Raw genomic sequence first — 17,684 nt, forward strand, 5'->3', positions numbered from 1 at the left:
TTTACCATATTTGTTGGGTCACGTGACACAGAACTTTCGTTTCTTGCGTGGCTTGAGTGTTGGTGCTTGCACATGCCGTTCGTGATCATGTAGCGTTGGCTGCCGTAGACGGCAGTGAAAGGGCTGTAGAGGACGTGACATATCTGCCTGCACGCCCTTACTACCCGTACCATCAGTTGTTACCGTGCTTTGCTTGCGGTAATGAGTCTGCAGCGTTTCCTCTTATTCGACCGTTAGGAATTCGTCATTAACATGGAACGAAAGCGGCACAGAATATGGTGAATAATCCGCTCTACCGATGACCGTCCTTAAAAAAAGTTCTTATTTTATTCATTGGGGTGTTTCACAATTCCTCGTTTCTTGCAGCATGGTCTCGGACTTCTTTTATCCCAATACAGGTGGTGTAGAAAGTCACATCTACCAACTCTCCCAATGTCTTTTAGCTCTGGGACACAAAGTTTGCGTTATCACGCACGCGTATGGGGACAGGAAAGGAGTTCGATACATGACGTCTGGGCTCAAGGTATGGCAGTTCACTGTAGTGCTCGTTCGATTATAATATGCAGCTCCTACACCACCTGTGCCCCCCCCCCCTTTTTTTTTTTCAGGTGTACTACCTTCCTTTCCTTGTTATATACAACCAATGCACTCTACCAACCATCATGATTTCCTTTCCACTCATACGGAACATTCTCATAAGAGAAGAGATCACGGTTGTTCATGCACATTCAGTAAGCTTGATCCTCTGTTAATTTTCTTGTTTGAGGAAGTTCATGTCATTTTTGATCATGGTATTTTGAGCCTGCAAACTGACATTCGTCAGTTTAGGCAAAAAAGTGATGGCAGTCATTTTAAGCATACCCAGTGTGTTACGTTCCACTTGCACCAAAAGTGAAAAAAAAAAAAAAGCTTTAGCAGTGCAAAAGCACCAGCACTATAGCACTAACTGTAATTAAAGCATAAGTTGTAGATAGGGCGATACATTATTAGTCATGGCCATCTAATAATTCATCTTCCGAGCCATATACAACTGTGTCTCGTATTTGGTAGCTCATTTTTGCATATACCAGATGCATCAAGTAGTTACAATGTGCTTGTATTAATTTTAAACCCCATTCTTTTGTCAAGGCGTTCTCATCCTTGGCATTGGAGGTTATGCTCCATGCTTCCACCTTGGGTCTTCGAGCTGTCTTTACAGACCATTCACTGTTTGGATTTGCCGATGCCAGTGCAATCATCACAAACAAACTGCTCAGCATGTCCCTGTCCTTTGCCAACCATGTTATATGCGTCTCACACACTGGGTAATTATAAAAGCATGACTATTCCTTCTTCTGACGAACTTACATTTATTTTAGAGCGCAATCGGCCTTCCAGATTTGGGCATATTGTGTATTACAAAATAGATGTGCAAGATGGAGCGTATTGTAGAAAGTATGCTTTTGCCTTTCTTTTTTTTCACATGGATTACTAAGCGGCTTAATACACTTAAATATCTACAGGCCTTTAAAATCTGCAGGTCTGTGGAAAATCTGTCTTTTCAGAATCACGTCTTAACAGAAGTAATCTGCAAAACTATAAATGTACTATTCCTGTGCTATCCACATGTCCATGACATAAAACAATCAAGAGCATTAAAATAAAATGTAGATGCAAAAAAAAGTTATTGGATTTTCATGATACAAAGTATTGTTTCATGCAACTGTTACATACTTAAATAAATTTCACTTGCTGGCACTGTGAAGACCTGTTCACTGTAGATGTTTACATTTCATGTAGATTTCTCAAAGTTCTTCAGCGCCCTCATGTTGTTGAAAAATAAAATGCACCAGTGTATTGAGCGTATTAAGCTGTACCCTCGCGAACCAGAAGAACCAGCTACACCGCTGGTGCCGTGGTTCCTGGTTGGCATCGTCAGAATAATTAACAGACTACAGATGCCATTCGAGGACTTCTCTGCAGGTTTCTGCGTCACCGTTGATGCTGGTACAGCTGTTTAGGTCCACAACAATGCCATGTGCTTCTCGTGTTGCTTGCGGAATCGCCTCCTTCAATTGCTCCAATTCGGCCCTCTTATTGAGCCAAGTAGACGGCATCAATGGCAGCTGTTTAAGTTTGGCTTAGCAAATTACTGACAAGTGCGCTCATCACTAAATTTTGTAACAATATAGCCAATGACGAAATAGATGTCATATAGCCATGTTTCTGAAAATCTGTGGGACATTTCATACCCTTTTTGTCATTTCCTGCAGCACAGAAAGGGTTAGCTGGGTTCCCTCTTAACAGGCGTCCATGGTATACAGGGCATTTTTATTTAGATGCACCAAATTTTTAAATATTGCCTGTGGCAGATGGCACAATTATAACCCTTGATCTAAATTACTCGATGAGGCGGCAGCTACTATGAGAAATCAAAATGTCTAATTGAATAATTAACATTATTATGTTAATTAACATTTTACTTACGTTGGGGCACACATTTCAATCTACGAATTGCAGCTAGCGAGTATGCAAAGCATATCTACTTGGAATGAATTCTCAGGACCACACCAATTTCAAGGTATTAATTTTCTGTGTGTCTGACGAAATGCATTGGTGTTCCAGTTACTTTTGTGCTTCAGTGCATAAAGCAATGGTATCCTAAAGGAGCAAGTGGAACAATAGTGCATTTTTACCACGAGTCTGTTGACGCATATCTCAAAACAGGTGCCATCCTCAAAATCCGTTACAAGTGTGCCTTGCATACTCACAAGGTACCATTTTCAGATTGAAGTATGGGCCGTAAAGTAATTAATTAAAACATTAATTGGCGGGAATATGTTTTATTCAATTAGACATTTTGGTTTATCATAGTTGCCACCTCATCGAGTAATTTAGATCAAGGGCTATAATTGTGCTATCTGGCACAGGCAATATTTAAAAAGTTGATGTAGCTAACAATAGCTTTGATATCGAAATGCCATTGCTATCAAGTTTTCGTGACATCTGACTAACTTGTGCATGCTGTGATTTCACATTGATGAAGGAAAGGAACAGTGTAAAAATTGTGAGGATCTTATTATTATCAGTAATACTGTCTCACATGCAAATAATGTGAGCGACATTTATATTCACAGGTACGTGCCAGGTAAAAGAAGAAAAATAAAGGAAGGAAAAAGTTTTTTCAGTTTCGTTCACATAATAGCCACTGCAATTTAATTTTCCTTTGTCATCGTTCTGATGAACAATCTGTTTGCACCCATCTTTCAGAAAGGAGAACACTGTGTTGAGGGCAAATGTGCCACCTGCCAGGGTGTCTGTCATACCGAATGCCGTAGAGACTGCTGTTTTCTTCCCTGACCTGAACAAAAGACCCTCGGATAAAGGTGAGAGTGCACTTTTTCTAAAGCTGTGCCAGTGGAAAAAAATGGCCACATTGGCAGCCTGTCTTGAAATACTACAACATGAGCATGCCTGAATGAAATTAAGAACAAGGCAAAGATATCATACCAGTGTATGTTAACTGCTGGAGCTTTAGTGAATGGCTAAAGTTTGAGGAACCCTGCCACGTGCCCGTGTGGCTGTGGCATTCTGTTGTTGAGCGCAAGGTCATAGGTTTGATTCCTGACTGCAGTAACCACATTGCGATGGGGCTGGAGTGCAAAAATGTTTGCGTGCTTAGGTTTAGGTGCACATTAAAGAACCCCAGGTGATCGAAATTAATCCACATCTCCCCACTCTCATTGCCCCAGTGTTGCTCCGGGATGTTAAACTAACAAACTAAATAAATAAATAAATAAATCAAAAAGTTTGAGGAGCTGCAAACATTAAAATTTAACTTTTTATTTTGTATGCTTGGGTTGGTAAAAATGCCATTGCTAATCGTGGAGCATGGCTTATTGTGGAGCATACTGCCAACAGCAGTGTGTAGTGACGGGAGCCATTTTGTTGTATCGGTGCCAGATCGTCATATTTTCCTGTTTTCAGTTACTATCATTGTGGTCAGTCGGCTGGTTTACCGCAAGGGTGTTGACCTGATGGCAGGTGTCATTCCAGTGATTTGCAACAGACACCCCAATGTGCACTTTATCATAGGTGAGCGCAGTTAGTAGGGCTGCTAGAGCTACTCATAGCATTTTTACATCTTCATGTTGCTGTCAGCTGGCATATATTTACGTGCCATTGCAGTTTTACTTGTCTTAGATCACTTGGCACATTCTTGAAAGGATGTAATCGGGGGGAATAAAAAGAGACGAAGTGCAAATGCAGAAATTGCATGATCGCTTTAAAAATTAGAAACGTAATGAAGGTTGAAGTAAATTTTAAAGTACATAGTCTGTTACTTAGCATAACAGTAAATTTTGAGAGCCGGTTTCACAGTTTAATGTTTCTTTGAAATTCAGATGATTTTGGAAAGTTTGTGAACTGATGTGGACAACTTTCCAGCTGTTGTCAGCTCGTAGATACTATATATGATGGATAGGTTTAGAACAATTTGATGTCTCTGATACTTGAATAGGAGGATGGATTGCGCTAATATGTACATTATTATTAGGAAACTGGAATGCCGCAACCACGAAACATGAAAAAGGAAAAAAGGACACATAGACTTACTCACAGTCATCACAGCACTGTAGTTTCTTGATGACACTAGTGTATTTTATCATTACGTGAGCATTCTACCATTTCTGATACCACATGCCACTGATTGCAGATGCGTAGTCCTTAGTGCACGCACGCACGTAGTATGATGTATGCACTGTTTTCTTTGTGGCATTGCTGTGACGAAGTCACTAAGTATGTAAAGCTTGACGCAGGTGCACATATTTCTGCAGAATCATTAGTGACAGCGCAGAGTTTGACAGATTTAACTTGCCGCTGTACACTGATGTTGTATGCGGCTTTCTGAGTAGGCTTTAATTGTGGGAATCACTAGAGAAAGAAGAAAAATGTCTTGCAAAGGGGAGCGCAGAAGTGTTGCAGAGAAAAGGAGACCAAGGCAGGAAAGACAGAAAAGAAAAAGATCAACAATGCGCTGTTACTGTACATGTGTTTTATTCCTCAATTACTATCTCCCCTAACGGAATGTACCCTAAGGCCTAAGTGTTTGAGCTTCACTAGAACTTTATGCTTTACTATATTTGCGGCTAGGTGGAAAAAAATTATTTAATTGGGCTGTTGGAGGCCAGTGTTGGCACTGGTGAGAGTGCATTCTGGGTTCATAGTGACACCCATTGGAACAACATGACTGTGTGTTTTACAGACTGTGCATGTTCACTCGGAATGCATAAGAGCATTCCTTTGCTGGGGCCTCTTAGAGTGTTGGCTTGCATAGCTACTATATGTGTAGTCAATGTTGAGTGTGTTTCTGCTGAAAACTTTGAAGTGTTTGGTTAGTGTAAAGCAGGTTGACTGGTATGGCTGCAGTTTTTGCGAAAGTGCACCCAGGGATTAAAGACACAGGGTGACGGGTTGTAGCCAAGATCTAGCCAAAATTTCTCAGTTAAATTATCCCAGTAAGAAGCTGTCGGTGCTCCTTTGGGCTACTCTAATGATAAATATCGGCAAACTGTGCTTCCATAACAGCAAGGTGGCCACTCTTACCATGAGAAAAGGCTTCATAAGCTGTAAACTAAGAAAAAAAAAAAAGAATAGGTGGTGTTGCCACCCTGAAGTTTCCACACCATCTTTCTCTGCCATCATGCATTTCGACAGCATCTATTTGGGTCTACTTAATTGTTTATCGGCACAGAAGGACAATGTTGTAGCCTAAAGGAACCAGAGGCTTAACCTTGCAAGCTTCAAACACTTTTCTTGAGCCAAAGTGGCACAAATATCTGAAATTACTTCGAAATCTGTGACACCGAAATTCTGGCACGAAAATCAATAAAGAGGACTTTGGACCTAGTTTTCTTCTGTAGTAAACAACTCAGTATTGCCAATATAATAGAAATGGAGTTTTAGTGCCCCATAAGAAAAAAAATAAGAAAGTGTTGTTTAACTAGCATGGCTTAAGCCACTGCTTGAGGAGATGTAGCTTGTCCCAACTCTACTGCTTGAAAATTGTTGTTGACGTTCCAGCTCTTATACCATTTCCCTGGGAATCAATAGTGTCTGAGTGCTGCAGCCTCACTTTTGATTACTCAGCTGAATGTGACCAGAGATGATTCGAGGCCAACTACAACAAAATTTTGAACTGCACAAAAGGCCCAGTTTCGGATAGCATTGGGGGCAAGGACATACCGTGGTGCCACTTGCCGTCAACGCTTGAATGCCATCAACTCCTGAATACCATCCACACCTGAATGCCATCCACGCCTGAAAGCGTAACGTTTGGTAATGGGCTGGAGAATCTGCTTCAGTGCCGTCGTATACTTAGTTTTTCGTCGCATTGCCACTGAATGCTGGTCCGCTGTAGGAGGGCTATGTAAGAGTGCTCATTCTTTGTTTTTATTTTAAGGTTTTATATGCTCTATAATAATATACGGTGTTTCTCTGTGCTGATGTAGGTGAGATTCCGCCCTACCTACTGTCGCAGAGATAGAAAGCACAAACTTCAGTAGAAGCTCAACGACCCCGGTGACGAATTTTGAAAAGCGCGTATGCATGTACAAAATAAAATGTTCCATACGCAAGGGTAAAGTTGTCGCTTACGTGAAGCGAGATATACATGACCAGTGCAGCCAGTCATGCGCATGGCAAAGTGTCACATCTCGTAAATCAATGGCCTTTAGGTGGTTTGAACATGTGAAGGCATCTTGTCATAGATGTTGAGAGTCTATTGGTACGGTTTACTTTATTGCTTTTTTTTTGCTTTTTCGTGGATAATGCACACCCATGCCTGTATGGAATTGTTTGGATCTGTTAGATTGTTATCTTTGGCTGTCTACATACAGGAAGTGCTGCTTCATTATCGGCGTAACTTCATGCTGCAAGTATGTTACTCACTTACAGCAATGTATTTGGTCGATGAATCTCTGTAGCGGCTGAAGTTTTATAACTTATACAATACAGAGCTTTCAGGACCTGTGCGCATCGTTGTTAGCGTGCATAAGAAGCGTATCATGCATTGTAGTCGTGCCTCATTTGCGTGCATCCCAGTGCTCGATAATGCAGAGAATATCTTGCTGTAACTTTCAGTTTTTCAGTGTAGAAAATGCCTGAAGAGCACAAAAGAAAAAAAGAAGTGTGTAACTACGAAGTATGGTGGTGGTCTTGTTTTGTACTGTAAAATTTACATAATTTTATGTTATGTTTGTGTCATATAGTTGTCCAGGTCATCTTAATTTGCACTGCTTATGAAAAAGATGAAAAAAGAACAAGTCAAATACCTTTTTTTTTTCTATGCGGCAAATGTTGTCACCAACTGTAGCCCGGCCATGTCTTATCATTAAGATATAATTATCTTATCATTATCATCAGTTGTAGCCCGGCCGGTCCTTCTTATCATTAAGTGACACATTTATGAGCCCTGCATATGGCGTGCAATTTATTATAAGGTTTTAAATATGTGAATTGCTACCAATCGCAGCGGCACTGCACCCCTGAGCTTTCAGCCGCCCCGTCATCATCTACGTAGCAGGTGTGCATGATGTTAGTTGGACAAGCTATCCGATTGGCTACCCAGGTTGCGTCATCGATCACTTTTCCAACTTTATGTTGAGTGAATGGTTGGAACGTTGGTTTATTTGTTTTTATAAAAAAAGAAAAGAAAGTAACAGAAAGAGAATACACTACAACAATTTATCATTACACTCAAGCACTTCCGGCACACAGCAATTGTGGTCTGCTTATGCTACAACATGTTCCATGGTGACATGAGCTGTGCATTCACTGTTGGTTTTGAGGTTTCTTTTCACAAGGACCATGAATCGCCCTTGTTGTGTTGTGGGTGCAAATCTAGTGATTGAACGTGTAAAGCTGCGACATCCCTCTGCAAGGCAACAGGCAAACAAAGTGGCTGCAGTGTATCGGGCTGTCGGTATCTAGTGGGTACCAGGATTTTCCAGTCATCACTTCACGCCAGAGGGTTACTAGCACAAATCAGATTTTTGTGTGTTTGGTATTTCGGCAAATTCCGGTGGACTGGGTGTTTTGATGGAACGTGAGCGACCTGCAGGTTGCAGCCACCTGGTGGCATATAGCTCAACCAGACAAACACAGAGCTAAAATAGCATTAACCAAGTGTATTCTACTCTTTGCTGCTGGTGCACATTTTCGGCAGCAGCGTAATTGTAATAGCATTGTCTTTTGAAATGTTTAAAATGTTTTCCACTTGGTTACAGCAATATTAGCTTTGCGTTTGGCTGGCTCAGCTCTACGCCACCAGCTGCCTGCATCGTGCAAGTTGTTCACGTTTGTGCCTGTTCGTCAAAATTCTCAGCTTGCCTGTGTTTACCGGAATACCTGACATGGGGGGGGGGGGGGGGGCTCGGCACTGCAACTGAACAATTGCAACGCACGCTGCTTGGATAGCTCTTGCTGGGGATCAATGGCTGGGAAGCTGGCGGAAAGGTTGGAAAGGCTTCGTGCGCTGGCTGCAAGACACCGTAAGTAGGTGTCACGATGCCAGGTCCTGACGCAGAGCCATTGAAGGCAGAGCTTAGCCTCGATCACACAGCAAATGAGTTGAAGAGGGAAAGCATGGCTAGGGAGAAGGAGAACTTGTAATCATCTGATGCTTTACTTAAATTGTGGCACGAATGGTTTTACTGTAGCTGTACCCTACGCGTCTACAAATTATGTCCAAATCGTTTTGGGACCCTTTAAATTTTGCATAGACCACGTCTTGTCATTGCATTATAAACGTACAATCACCCCAAAGTAAGAACAAATCCTGGCCTTGGCTGGATATATTCTGCAATATGAGCCTATTGAAAGGTGCTTCAAGTGCCCCAAGCAACCTTTTTTGGTTCTAATACGACAGTCAATACTATTCAGTGACAAGAGAGAATGTTTATGAATGATCGAAATAAAATAAATATCCTAAATTGCAAGATAACATTACCCTGTGTGCTCTTGCCACGGCAAAGCAATACCATGTAATCTCACTTTCAATGCAAGTACAATTGTAGCACCGCTGTTTCCATTGGTGGTCTTGTGCCCAATATGTACTATGGAGCACCCTTCATGAGAAATTTGCATTTGAAATATCAGTCGGTTCATCACAAAACGCTTACAAAAGTATACGTTCTTGGTACCATAACTGAAAAGAAAACGCCATTATTAGCACTTGTTAGAAGTGATGCAGAACCCAAAATGATGAGAACCAGCATGGCACCTGGCGTCACCTTGGAGGTTGGCAATGCCCGTGGCACGCTGAAAATCTCTGAGGCAATGCACTGGTATCTGCATCATGTGTGCACATTGTCCTCTTATGCTCCATTTCATACACAGCACGCAATAACGTGGAAGCTATGCAAGTAGTGTGGCAACTGAAGGTTCACTCCGTGTGGCAGAGGACCGCCACCACGCGGGCTGCAGATGTGCTGCAGCCACATGGACTAGCAGACCTCTGAGCGCAATGGGGCCGTTACGGACCTGGCCCGGGCTTGCAGCCCACAGTAGTGGACATTAAAGTTTCACCTCTCTCCCTCTCACTCTGCGCGCCTTACACTGCAGTTGTTTATGATCTGCAGCGCTTTCTACAAAATAACTACTTCATATGTCATAACCACAACTTCTGGAAGCACGTTTACATCAAATTATGTATTATTTGTATACCTTTGTGCTTCCAGTAGGTTGTGTATACCATGTGTTGGTCGTGGGCCCAGCTGATGTGCTGTGTCTGCCGGTTGCAGAACATGTTCCCCCGCTCATCTGGAGGTAAACAGTGTATCGCATTGAAGAGCACAGACTGACTGTGCACCAGTTATCATTGCTTTTAGTTGGAGAAGCAATCGGCCAGTACTCAACCTTCCCCTCTTCTAGCTGCAAGTATATATTGTGCGTTCAATGAACATCTGGGGTTCACTGTTGTGTTGACATTAAACCGAGTCGTTCACTTCTTTTTGCTATACCACGGCCGATACAAATAGGTTCAGATCTTAAATGTCGTGCATGTAATAAATATATCATATTTTGCTATATAAATGTGGTATGAGTCAATGCAAAATTGAATTACATGATCAATATCTATATCTTTCTTTTATATGTGACGCACAAATTTTTAGTCGCAGATGCGAGCAATGATACAAGTTGCTGTCACCTTCGTAGTGTTGCCTGCTATGCATGCATTGAAGTATGGGTGATATTCAGTGATTGTTAATAAGAAAATCAGATAGTTATCTACCCTTCGGCTTTGCCATGATTGCTTCAGTAGTATCTGCTACTCCTTTGAAGTCAATTTAGTCACAGTGAAATTTCGTTGCAGTTGGCCTTTAAAGGCCAAATAGGTGTGCTCCGCAGTGCACCAATTTCTTGCATCATCTTTGTTGTCCTTCTATCCTGAGGTGGCGATGGCCCGAAAAGGCTTGTGATTGAAGAAGTTAGGGAACGGCATCGACTGCAGGAAAGAATTACAATGCTGGGAGCCATTGAGCACGACTCTGTGAGAGATGTAAGTGGGGAAATGGTTCTCCCAATATCTGCAGATTGAGGTAGTTCCGCGTAGAAGATAAAAAAGCCAGTATAGTTATGGGGCTGTTGCCTTTGGCGGCTCTTCTCTATTTATGGATGTCTATTGCATGTACTATTTTGCACTGCATGTAGGCGTGAGTATGGATTTGTGTGAGTTATTGGAGAGATAAGTTGATTTGTATCAAATTTCAGGATGAATAAAGGAATAATCGAGGAAGGGTTTCAGGCCCAGATGAAGACACATTTTTGTACACTGGTTGCATATGTTACAGGAAAATGTGGAGCTTTCTTGTAGCTTTTGGCATTATTTTATAACATCTTGTTTCACCTCTCGGGTATTGTTTTTCTGAAGCAATGGCCTGCATATTTATTGCCTCATTAGAATGCTTAAATGCATGCCCTGCCTAGAACCTAGCTGTAATCCTGTGGCAGACTTGACTTGGCTATTTCTTTCAGGTCATGGTGCAGGGAGACATCTTCTTGAATGCCTCATTGACAGAGGCATTCTGCATGGCTATTGTGGAAGCCTGTGCCTGTGGGTGAGTTCAGGATTGAAAATGCTGCTCTGAAAAGAAAAAAGCAAAAAAAAAGGAAGGAAAAACAAGCAAAATTAAGAATTTATTGTCTTTTGTTGTCATGCTTTTGCAAGTTCCTGTATGAAGCAAAGGCTGGCTTCCCGGTACCGTTACATTATGTTGAAATTGCAAAAGAGAGAAAGAGAGAGAGAGAGAGCAAGGAAATCTGATAACATTTATTATGCAAAGGTAACGTGTATTACACTAAAATACATTTATAATGATAATGTCAAACTGGGAAATTCCATCACTGTAATCAATTAATAATGTATGTGGACCTCTAGATTCTGTATGGCTTTATGCAGTGAGTGCAAATGAGGTTTTCATAGCTCCTGTTGTAGTTCTTATCGTCATATTTTTATTCTCTCCTTACTGCCCGCTCACCTTGAGAATCAAGCCAGTCGGTCACAGGAAAAAAAATGGGGTTCGAGGTTTGGGGAGGGGGGAACGAAACATGACAAAAAAAAAAGAACAAGGTGCTTGGGATGACAGCTGCCCTTCAGTTCACTAGAGACTGCCACTATCAGTATCTTTTGCAGAAGTGGCATAGTGAAATGTGAAATCGATTTATCGCATTTAATCCTGAAGTGAGAACATCTGACAGCTTTCATAGACTGTTGTTATGAAAAAATGAATCCAGATTTGTAACAGAAGTGCTTGGAAATATCTAAAACATTGTGCAATCATCTCATTGTTTCATTTGTTTGTTTGCAGTAAAACCTAAGAAAAATTTGGCCCTCATTGTGATTTTCTTTGCCCAGAAAGTTGCTTTTCCGAGCACTTGCTGAATGCTCTAAGCACTAACACACTACTACCAGGTTATCCTGTTTTAGTGTCTGCAAGCTTTTACTTTGTATTTTAAGTAAACATGCAAGTAATTGAATGAATGAATAAGTTCAGTTATATTCAGTTAATTCTTTATTAGAGAGCTTGAACTCGCATTACACGTCAATCTGCATACAAGGTACATATACCTCATTACTCTTATGGCATGTTAGGGGCCTGGAGAGAGTTGCATAAGCTTTTGGCTACTAAAAAGAGGATGACTGCTCCCTAGCTGTATTAAGCACATGGTCTACATGTTTGAGACCGTTAACTCAGTATCAGGCAATACACAAACTTTTCCAAAACAAAACAAGATAGACAAGTTTCTACCTTGCTTAGCACGCAGTTCTGTGCCTAGGCTGTACCGATTGCTTGTACGGTTGCTACCCAAGTTTGCAGGTTGTGAGCACCAGGGTTGGAGGCGTGCCCGAGGTGCTTCCACCTGATCTGATCCATCTTTGTGACCCCAGTGTGCGAGGCAAGTAGACCCTGGCTTTGAGATATTCACTTTTTTTAGAGAGAGTCAATTATTTGTGCAGCCTCACGTTGGCACCTGCTATTCTCTTTCAACTGCTTGATACCAATTATCACTTATGATGTGTTAATGCAGGTGACTCTATTTCAAGCGTAGCATCGTACGGATTGGCTCATGATACTGTGCCATATAGATGAGGTTGGCCTTGCTAATCGTCATGCACTACGTGGCATGATGAGTTTCATAGGCTGTTATGGCTTTTAGCTGCGGACTTTCTGTAGGGGGAAAAGGCTTGAGACAGTGATAACTCTCAACCAGAGCTGGCCGTCCTTCCCTCTACAGCATGCCTCGGTCTGTGAGTTTATGGTAACTTTTGACATTAAAACTGCACTTGCTGTAGTTGAAACTGTTGCAGAGGCTTAATGCTGCAGCCTTATGACCTCTGTGCTGTTTTGTGAGACCATGGACATGCCAGGTATAGCCAAAGTAAATTTTGTTGTACAGGGCTTCTGGAAGGGCTGGAGTGTGCCATTGAGCGACATGCACGAGGCGATGTTGTGCCAGCTGCAGAAGCACACGCACGAGTGAGCAAGATGTACCAGTGGGAAAATGTGGCCAAGCGAACGCAACATGTTTACGATTCTATTGACCACGAGCCTCCGACTTCACTTCGTCAGAGGCTGGACAGGTAACCACTTTAAGCAGAATGCTGATAATCAGAAGAAATAGCCTTGTTGGTGCAGAAAGATTCTCCTGTGTTGCAGCGTCTCACAACGCGACTAAAAAAAATGATAAGGGCACTGATCCAGAGAAGTGATGTTCAAGAGAAGTGCCACATATGACTGTGACTTGGCAGGGCTATTAAAGGGTGAATGCGTAGCTTTCAACAGGTGTTATTCCAGAGACTTGGATTGGTTTCAGTCCAAAGTAAGAACCCACCAAAAAAGTGTGGTAAAGGCTACATGAAATATTGTAAGCTGTAAGCTTCTCTAGAAAGACTGCTGATATTTACTTTGTAACCATGCTTGAAGGTCCTCATCCAGCTGAACATCCTTTCTCTGTGTCTTGCTTATGGCTGTCTAGTATTAACTCTAGCATTATATATCAGTAACATATATATCGTAACAATATATATCACAAAGGCTAATGGTGATCTTGCATATACAATCAACAACCGATTATTCAGGCGTGCTTGATAATTCGAACACCTTCATGGTACTGCCACATCATACCCCATAGAGCCAGTGTATAAGGACGTCTGAAATTTTAGACACTGAAACATTTCTCCGTCCGATTTTTTAGACCTTTTGCTTCGACCGCAGGTCCGAAACGACATTAATTGAAGCCATCGCCTCCGCCATTTTGATTATCTCGCAGGCTCGAACTAGCGCTCTTGCTCGTTGATCTGATGGCACCTATAGTGGTCGTTTTGTGCTGTTTTAGCTGCTTTGACGTTCGCTATCCAGCTCCCTGTTGTTTGGTGCCGTGTCTTTAATTTAAAGGATTCGCCGCTGTCGGCAGTGGCGCCGAGTCCGCCTTTAACATCCTCGCCAATGGCGTAGAAGCGCATAAAGCACGGCAAGGGTGTAAAGCGTTGTATAACGCAAGTTCCCGAAAGTCAGCCTTGCCACTATACAGAGGCGTCATGCGGCCGAGCATACGCGCTGCATTGCGGTGAAGCATACCAAGTGCGCAAAGGGGTCACTGTCACGGACGTAAAATGTTTTCCGAAAAATGTGTTCACACGCACACCCGCCGTCTTCTGTCGCAGTACGAGCACCGAGACGTGTAAAGCGTTGCATAACGCTGGTTTCTGAAAGTCAGCTTTGCCGCAATACATTCCTGTTACACGGCCAAGCATGCGCAATGTATTGCGGTGAAGCATTCCTGTCACAGTACGAGCTGAGAGACGCCTAATAATTGTACTGGCAGGTCTTTAAAGCGATTTCGGACGTGGCTGTGGCGATTTGAGCCCTTGAGGGCAGTTAAAGGCATACATTCGTTTTCTCGGACGTCCCAATTCTTCGGTTGTTTTCGCGGTCCTAGGGAGTCTGAAAATTGGGTGTTGACTGTAATTGTTTCTTTAGATTTTATAGTGCTTGGTAGTGTAAGAACTTGGTCACAGGTTCCAGTGATGATAGCCAGCAGGGATGGACTTATAGGCTCAGAAAAATTTGTAAGAGAAATTAGGATGTTTGTATCATGCGACTACTGTTTCTTTAATTCCCCATGATAGTTTTTTCATTTTCTTTCTTTATTACATATTGCATGCTATAAGTGAACAGCAAAGGGGACGTCAAGGTGAACAAGCCATACTGTTAACTTATATAGGGCCTTGCTATCTACATTTTAAGTATTTTTCTTTGCATGCAGATTTTATAAAGAAAGAAGTGTGTGCTGGTAGCCTGTAGCCTCGTAGTGTGATCAAGTGTATTTCAAACAGGGCAAAACGCTGCGGCTTCGTCTTTGCTCAAATCTTCTGGATGGTCATTATAATCCTCCATGTCACGCACCTTGTGCTGTCTTACGCCAGGCCCAATTCGGTAAGTCATCTGCTGTTAAATAAACGTCATTACTTTAACAAGTCATGACTGTCCCAACATTTATAGAAACATTCTGTGACCTTTGGAAGTTGCAGCATATTTTATCCTTGGTCTTGCATGAGATATTGCACGGCATTCTTTATTTTGAGACTGATTTCATATTAGGATGCGTTATTATGAGTGACCATTTGTCTTGACGTACCACTGCTATTGCAGCTGCCATATTGCCGTTTTAATGAATTGTACAAAGGCAAAACAATGAAGGAAAAAATAATAATAAAAGTAAGTAATAAATAAATAGTAGGACTGTTAAAGTTCTCATGCATTATTTTATTTTTCTCCTGCACCATACATTTGTAGGAATCAACGGGGATTGGGGGATATATATGAACAGACCTGTGTGGACACCTCTGAGTACTAGTGCTTTGAGCTCCCTGTCATAGCGAATACTGAATGCAAACTTTGCACTTTGAATGTGTTGAATGTGGGCCTGCAGTCCGAGAGCAGGTGGCCTTAACGTTATGCACCAACTGAATATACAGATGCATATAACAGAAGTCACAGCTGTTTTTAGAGGCTCCTGAGGTTCTTTTTTTGGTGGTGTTCTCACTTTTGTGGGACGTATCTTATAGTGATAGAGATTAATGACGGGGAAGATCAAGGGGCCGAATTTCTAGCAAGACCACAAGGAACCAAAAGACAGCGAAGCCAAGGAAGGAATATGAAAAATTATGAATATGAAAATAAAGGTCACCAAAGGTGAACCTTTATCTGATTTGATGTTTTTATCTGTGGCTTGTTTGGCAGAGTGTATGAGCATTGTTAGTAATGTGGCAGCGTGACTTGAAACGCATGGTTTTGATCATTCTCTCCATTTGTGCCGCTAATGGTCAATGAACGAAAGCACTCTTATGCAGTTTGCTAGTTCTCCAGAACTACTGAAACCATAAGTGCATATTCCAGGGATATCTTAATGTAATGCTTAAAACTAATTTCTTGCACTTTGTTGTATTGTCTGCGTCAATGATGTGAATGAAGTCCACTGACATTAACTGTGCAGGAGGTCTTCTGTAACAATTATTAGACAACAAAGACCTGGATGCTTTTTGCACTTGTATACCGTCAGAGTGCTGGGAGCATTACGCAACATGAACTACAGAGCTCTGTAACCACAGTTGTTGCGAGTGAAGTGGCCTTCAAATTTAGGATTTTGGACTCGGAGTGCCAGTGTGACCACGTGAACTGGGCCAGCTAGCGGATGACCCTCCCAAAACAAATCTAAATAAACTTCATGTCATATGATCATAATATGGTTGTTTGCTGTCAGCATCCATTTTTCCTTTTACTGTGTATGGCTTGTTCAAAATATACATAAACAAGTGATGCTTCTCATAAAAAAAAAAAGATTTATGTTACACTATTTTCGTAGTTTCATGAAGCAGCTGAACCTTTCAAAAACATTGAGAGAAACAGTCAACACATCACTGCCATCATTGATTGCACCAGTGGTGGCCGCTACCTCCCCTTAATTCTTTTTCTTTTCTTGAGCAGTGATAGTAGATTTCAGCTTGGTCATCCCATTTATGGGTCCTGTATATAAATGCGTGCACCGCTTCTGGCCACCTGAAGATAATCATGCGAGAGGATTCATTAAGATCATGCAACAAAATTCATTCTGCACGAAAAAAAAAGCATGAAGGCTCAAAAGACCATGACAAATAACTTGAAAAGTTTGCAATAAACTTGGTAAAAAGAAGAAACCCAAACACACTTGCAAGCAAAACTGGCCACTCTGCAGGGAGTACCTAAGGCAAAGGCAATGCAGGCGCCATTTATTGCAATAGCAATTATGTGGGAACTCCAAGATAATTTTTGCCATTGTTGTCGCCATGGGGTTCCGCATATATTTAGGTATATGTATGCTATATGTTGCTATATGTTGTTGTGTGTGCCCTGCCTGATCTCTTTGGTTTTAAAGATAGCAGGGGAAAGGCAATTAAACCTGGTGTAGGAGAAAATAAAAGGCAACAGCAGGAGTATTGGTGGCATAAAGGTAGGGAACACAGAATGAAAATAGATTACTCTTTAATACAGAACTTCAGGCATCTACAGTTTAATAACGTTGGCCACGGGCCAACGGAAAAAAGAAAAAAGAAAACAAGCGTGATGGCACTAGCCACCACCTTGCTTCAATGGTACGCCCATTAAATCCATCCATTTATTTGCAACACAAGAGTTTCATCTTGACCGCCTCCATCAAGTGGGAACGCAGCTTGAGGATTTCAGCGCAGGGCTGAAAAACTTCCCGTGTGTTCCCCAAAGAGTACTGCACATAACTAGCACCATCAGTGAAACTAAGCCTTTGTGTTACCACCTAGTTCTTGTGTGCTTTCTTCAGGCATCAAGATTGTGTTATTCCAGTGAGCCAAGCTGGCTTGAAATCCTCTGTTCATATTTTGTGTGTGTTACCAATTTGGCATTTGCTTGCTTCCTTTTGCCTCCAGCTGATTGACAAAGCAGTGGACTACCCAACTCCCAAGACCACAGAAAGATGTTCACACCAATCCACAAAAAGTACAAATTCGTAATGCAGATTTCCAGCATGGTGTGTACCAGAATGACCTACAATGTTACATTGGTAGGGGACCTTCCCGTGTGAATAAAGGATGCGAAGATGCATTGCTGTTCATTTTACTGCGTTGTCATGTA

General features: G+C 41.9%; 1 protein-coding gene across 3 annotated transcripts; it reads left to right on the forward strand.

Annotated features, from left to right (window-relative positions):
* Positions 1–3: 3 nt before the first annotated feature.
* Positions 4–17,669, forward strand: PIG-A (phosphatidylinositol glycan anchor biosynthesis class A). Of its 3 annotated transcripts, XM_075686016.1 has the most exons (12): positions 7–278; positions 367–523; positions 609–731; positions 1,129–1,304; positions 3,250–3,365; positions 3,967–4,074; positions 10,431–10,537; positions 11,014–11,096; positions 12,350–12,435; positions 12,937–13,120; positions 14,876–14,975; positions 17,480–17,669. In XM_075686016.1, exons 1-12 carry the CDS (start codon positions 253–255, stop codon positions 17,561–17,563), a joined length of 1,350 nt encoding a protein of 449 aa, XP_075542131.1. In that variant the 5' UTR covers positions 7–252; the 3' UTR covers positions 17,564–17,669. The 3 variants fall into 3 exon arrangements, with proteins under 3 accessions (XP_075542133.1, XP_075542132.1, XP_075542131.1); XM_075686018.1 differs by lacking the exon at positions 609–731 and having other exon boundaries at positions 4–278; XM_075686017.1 differs by lacking the exon at positions 3,967–4,074 and having other exon boundaries at positions 5–278.
* The last annotated feature ends 15 nt before the right edge of the window (positions 17,670–17,684 follow it).

This window comes from Dermacentor variabilis, chromosome 3 (assembly GCF_050947875.1).
Source record: "Dermacentor variabilis isolate Ectoservices chromosome 3, ASM5094787v1, whole genome shotgun sequence".
In the NCBI taxonomy this organism is placed as follows: Eukaryota; Metazoa; Arthropoda; class Arachnida; order Ixodida; family Ixodidae; genus Dermacentor; species Dermacentor variabilis.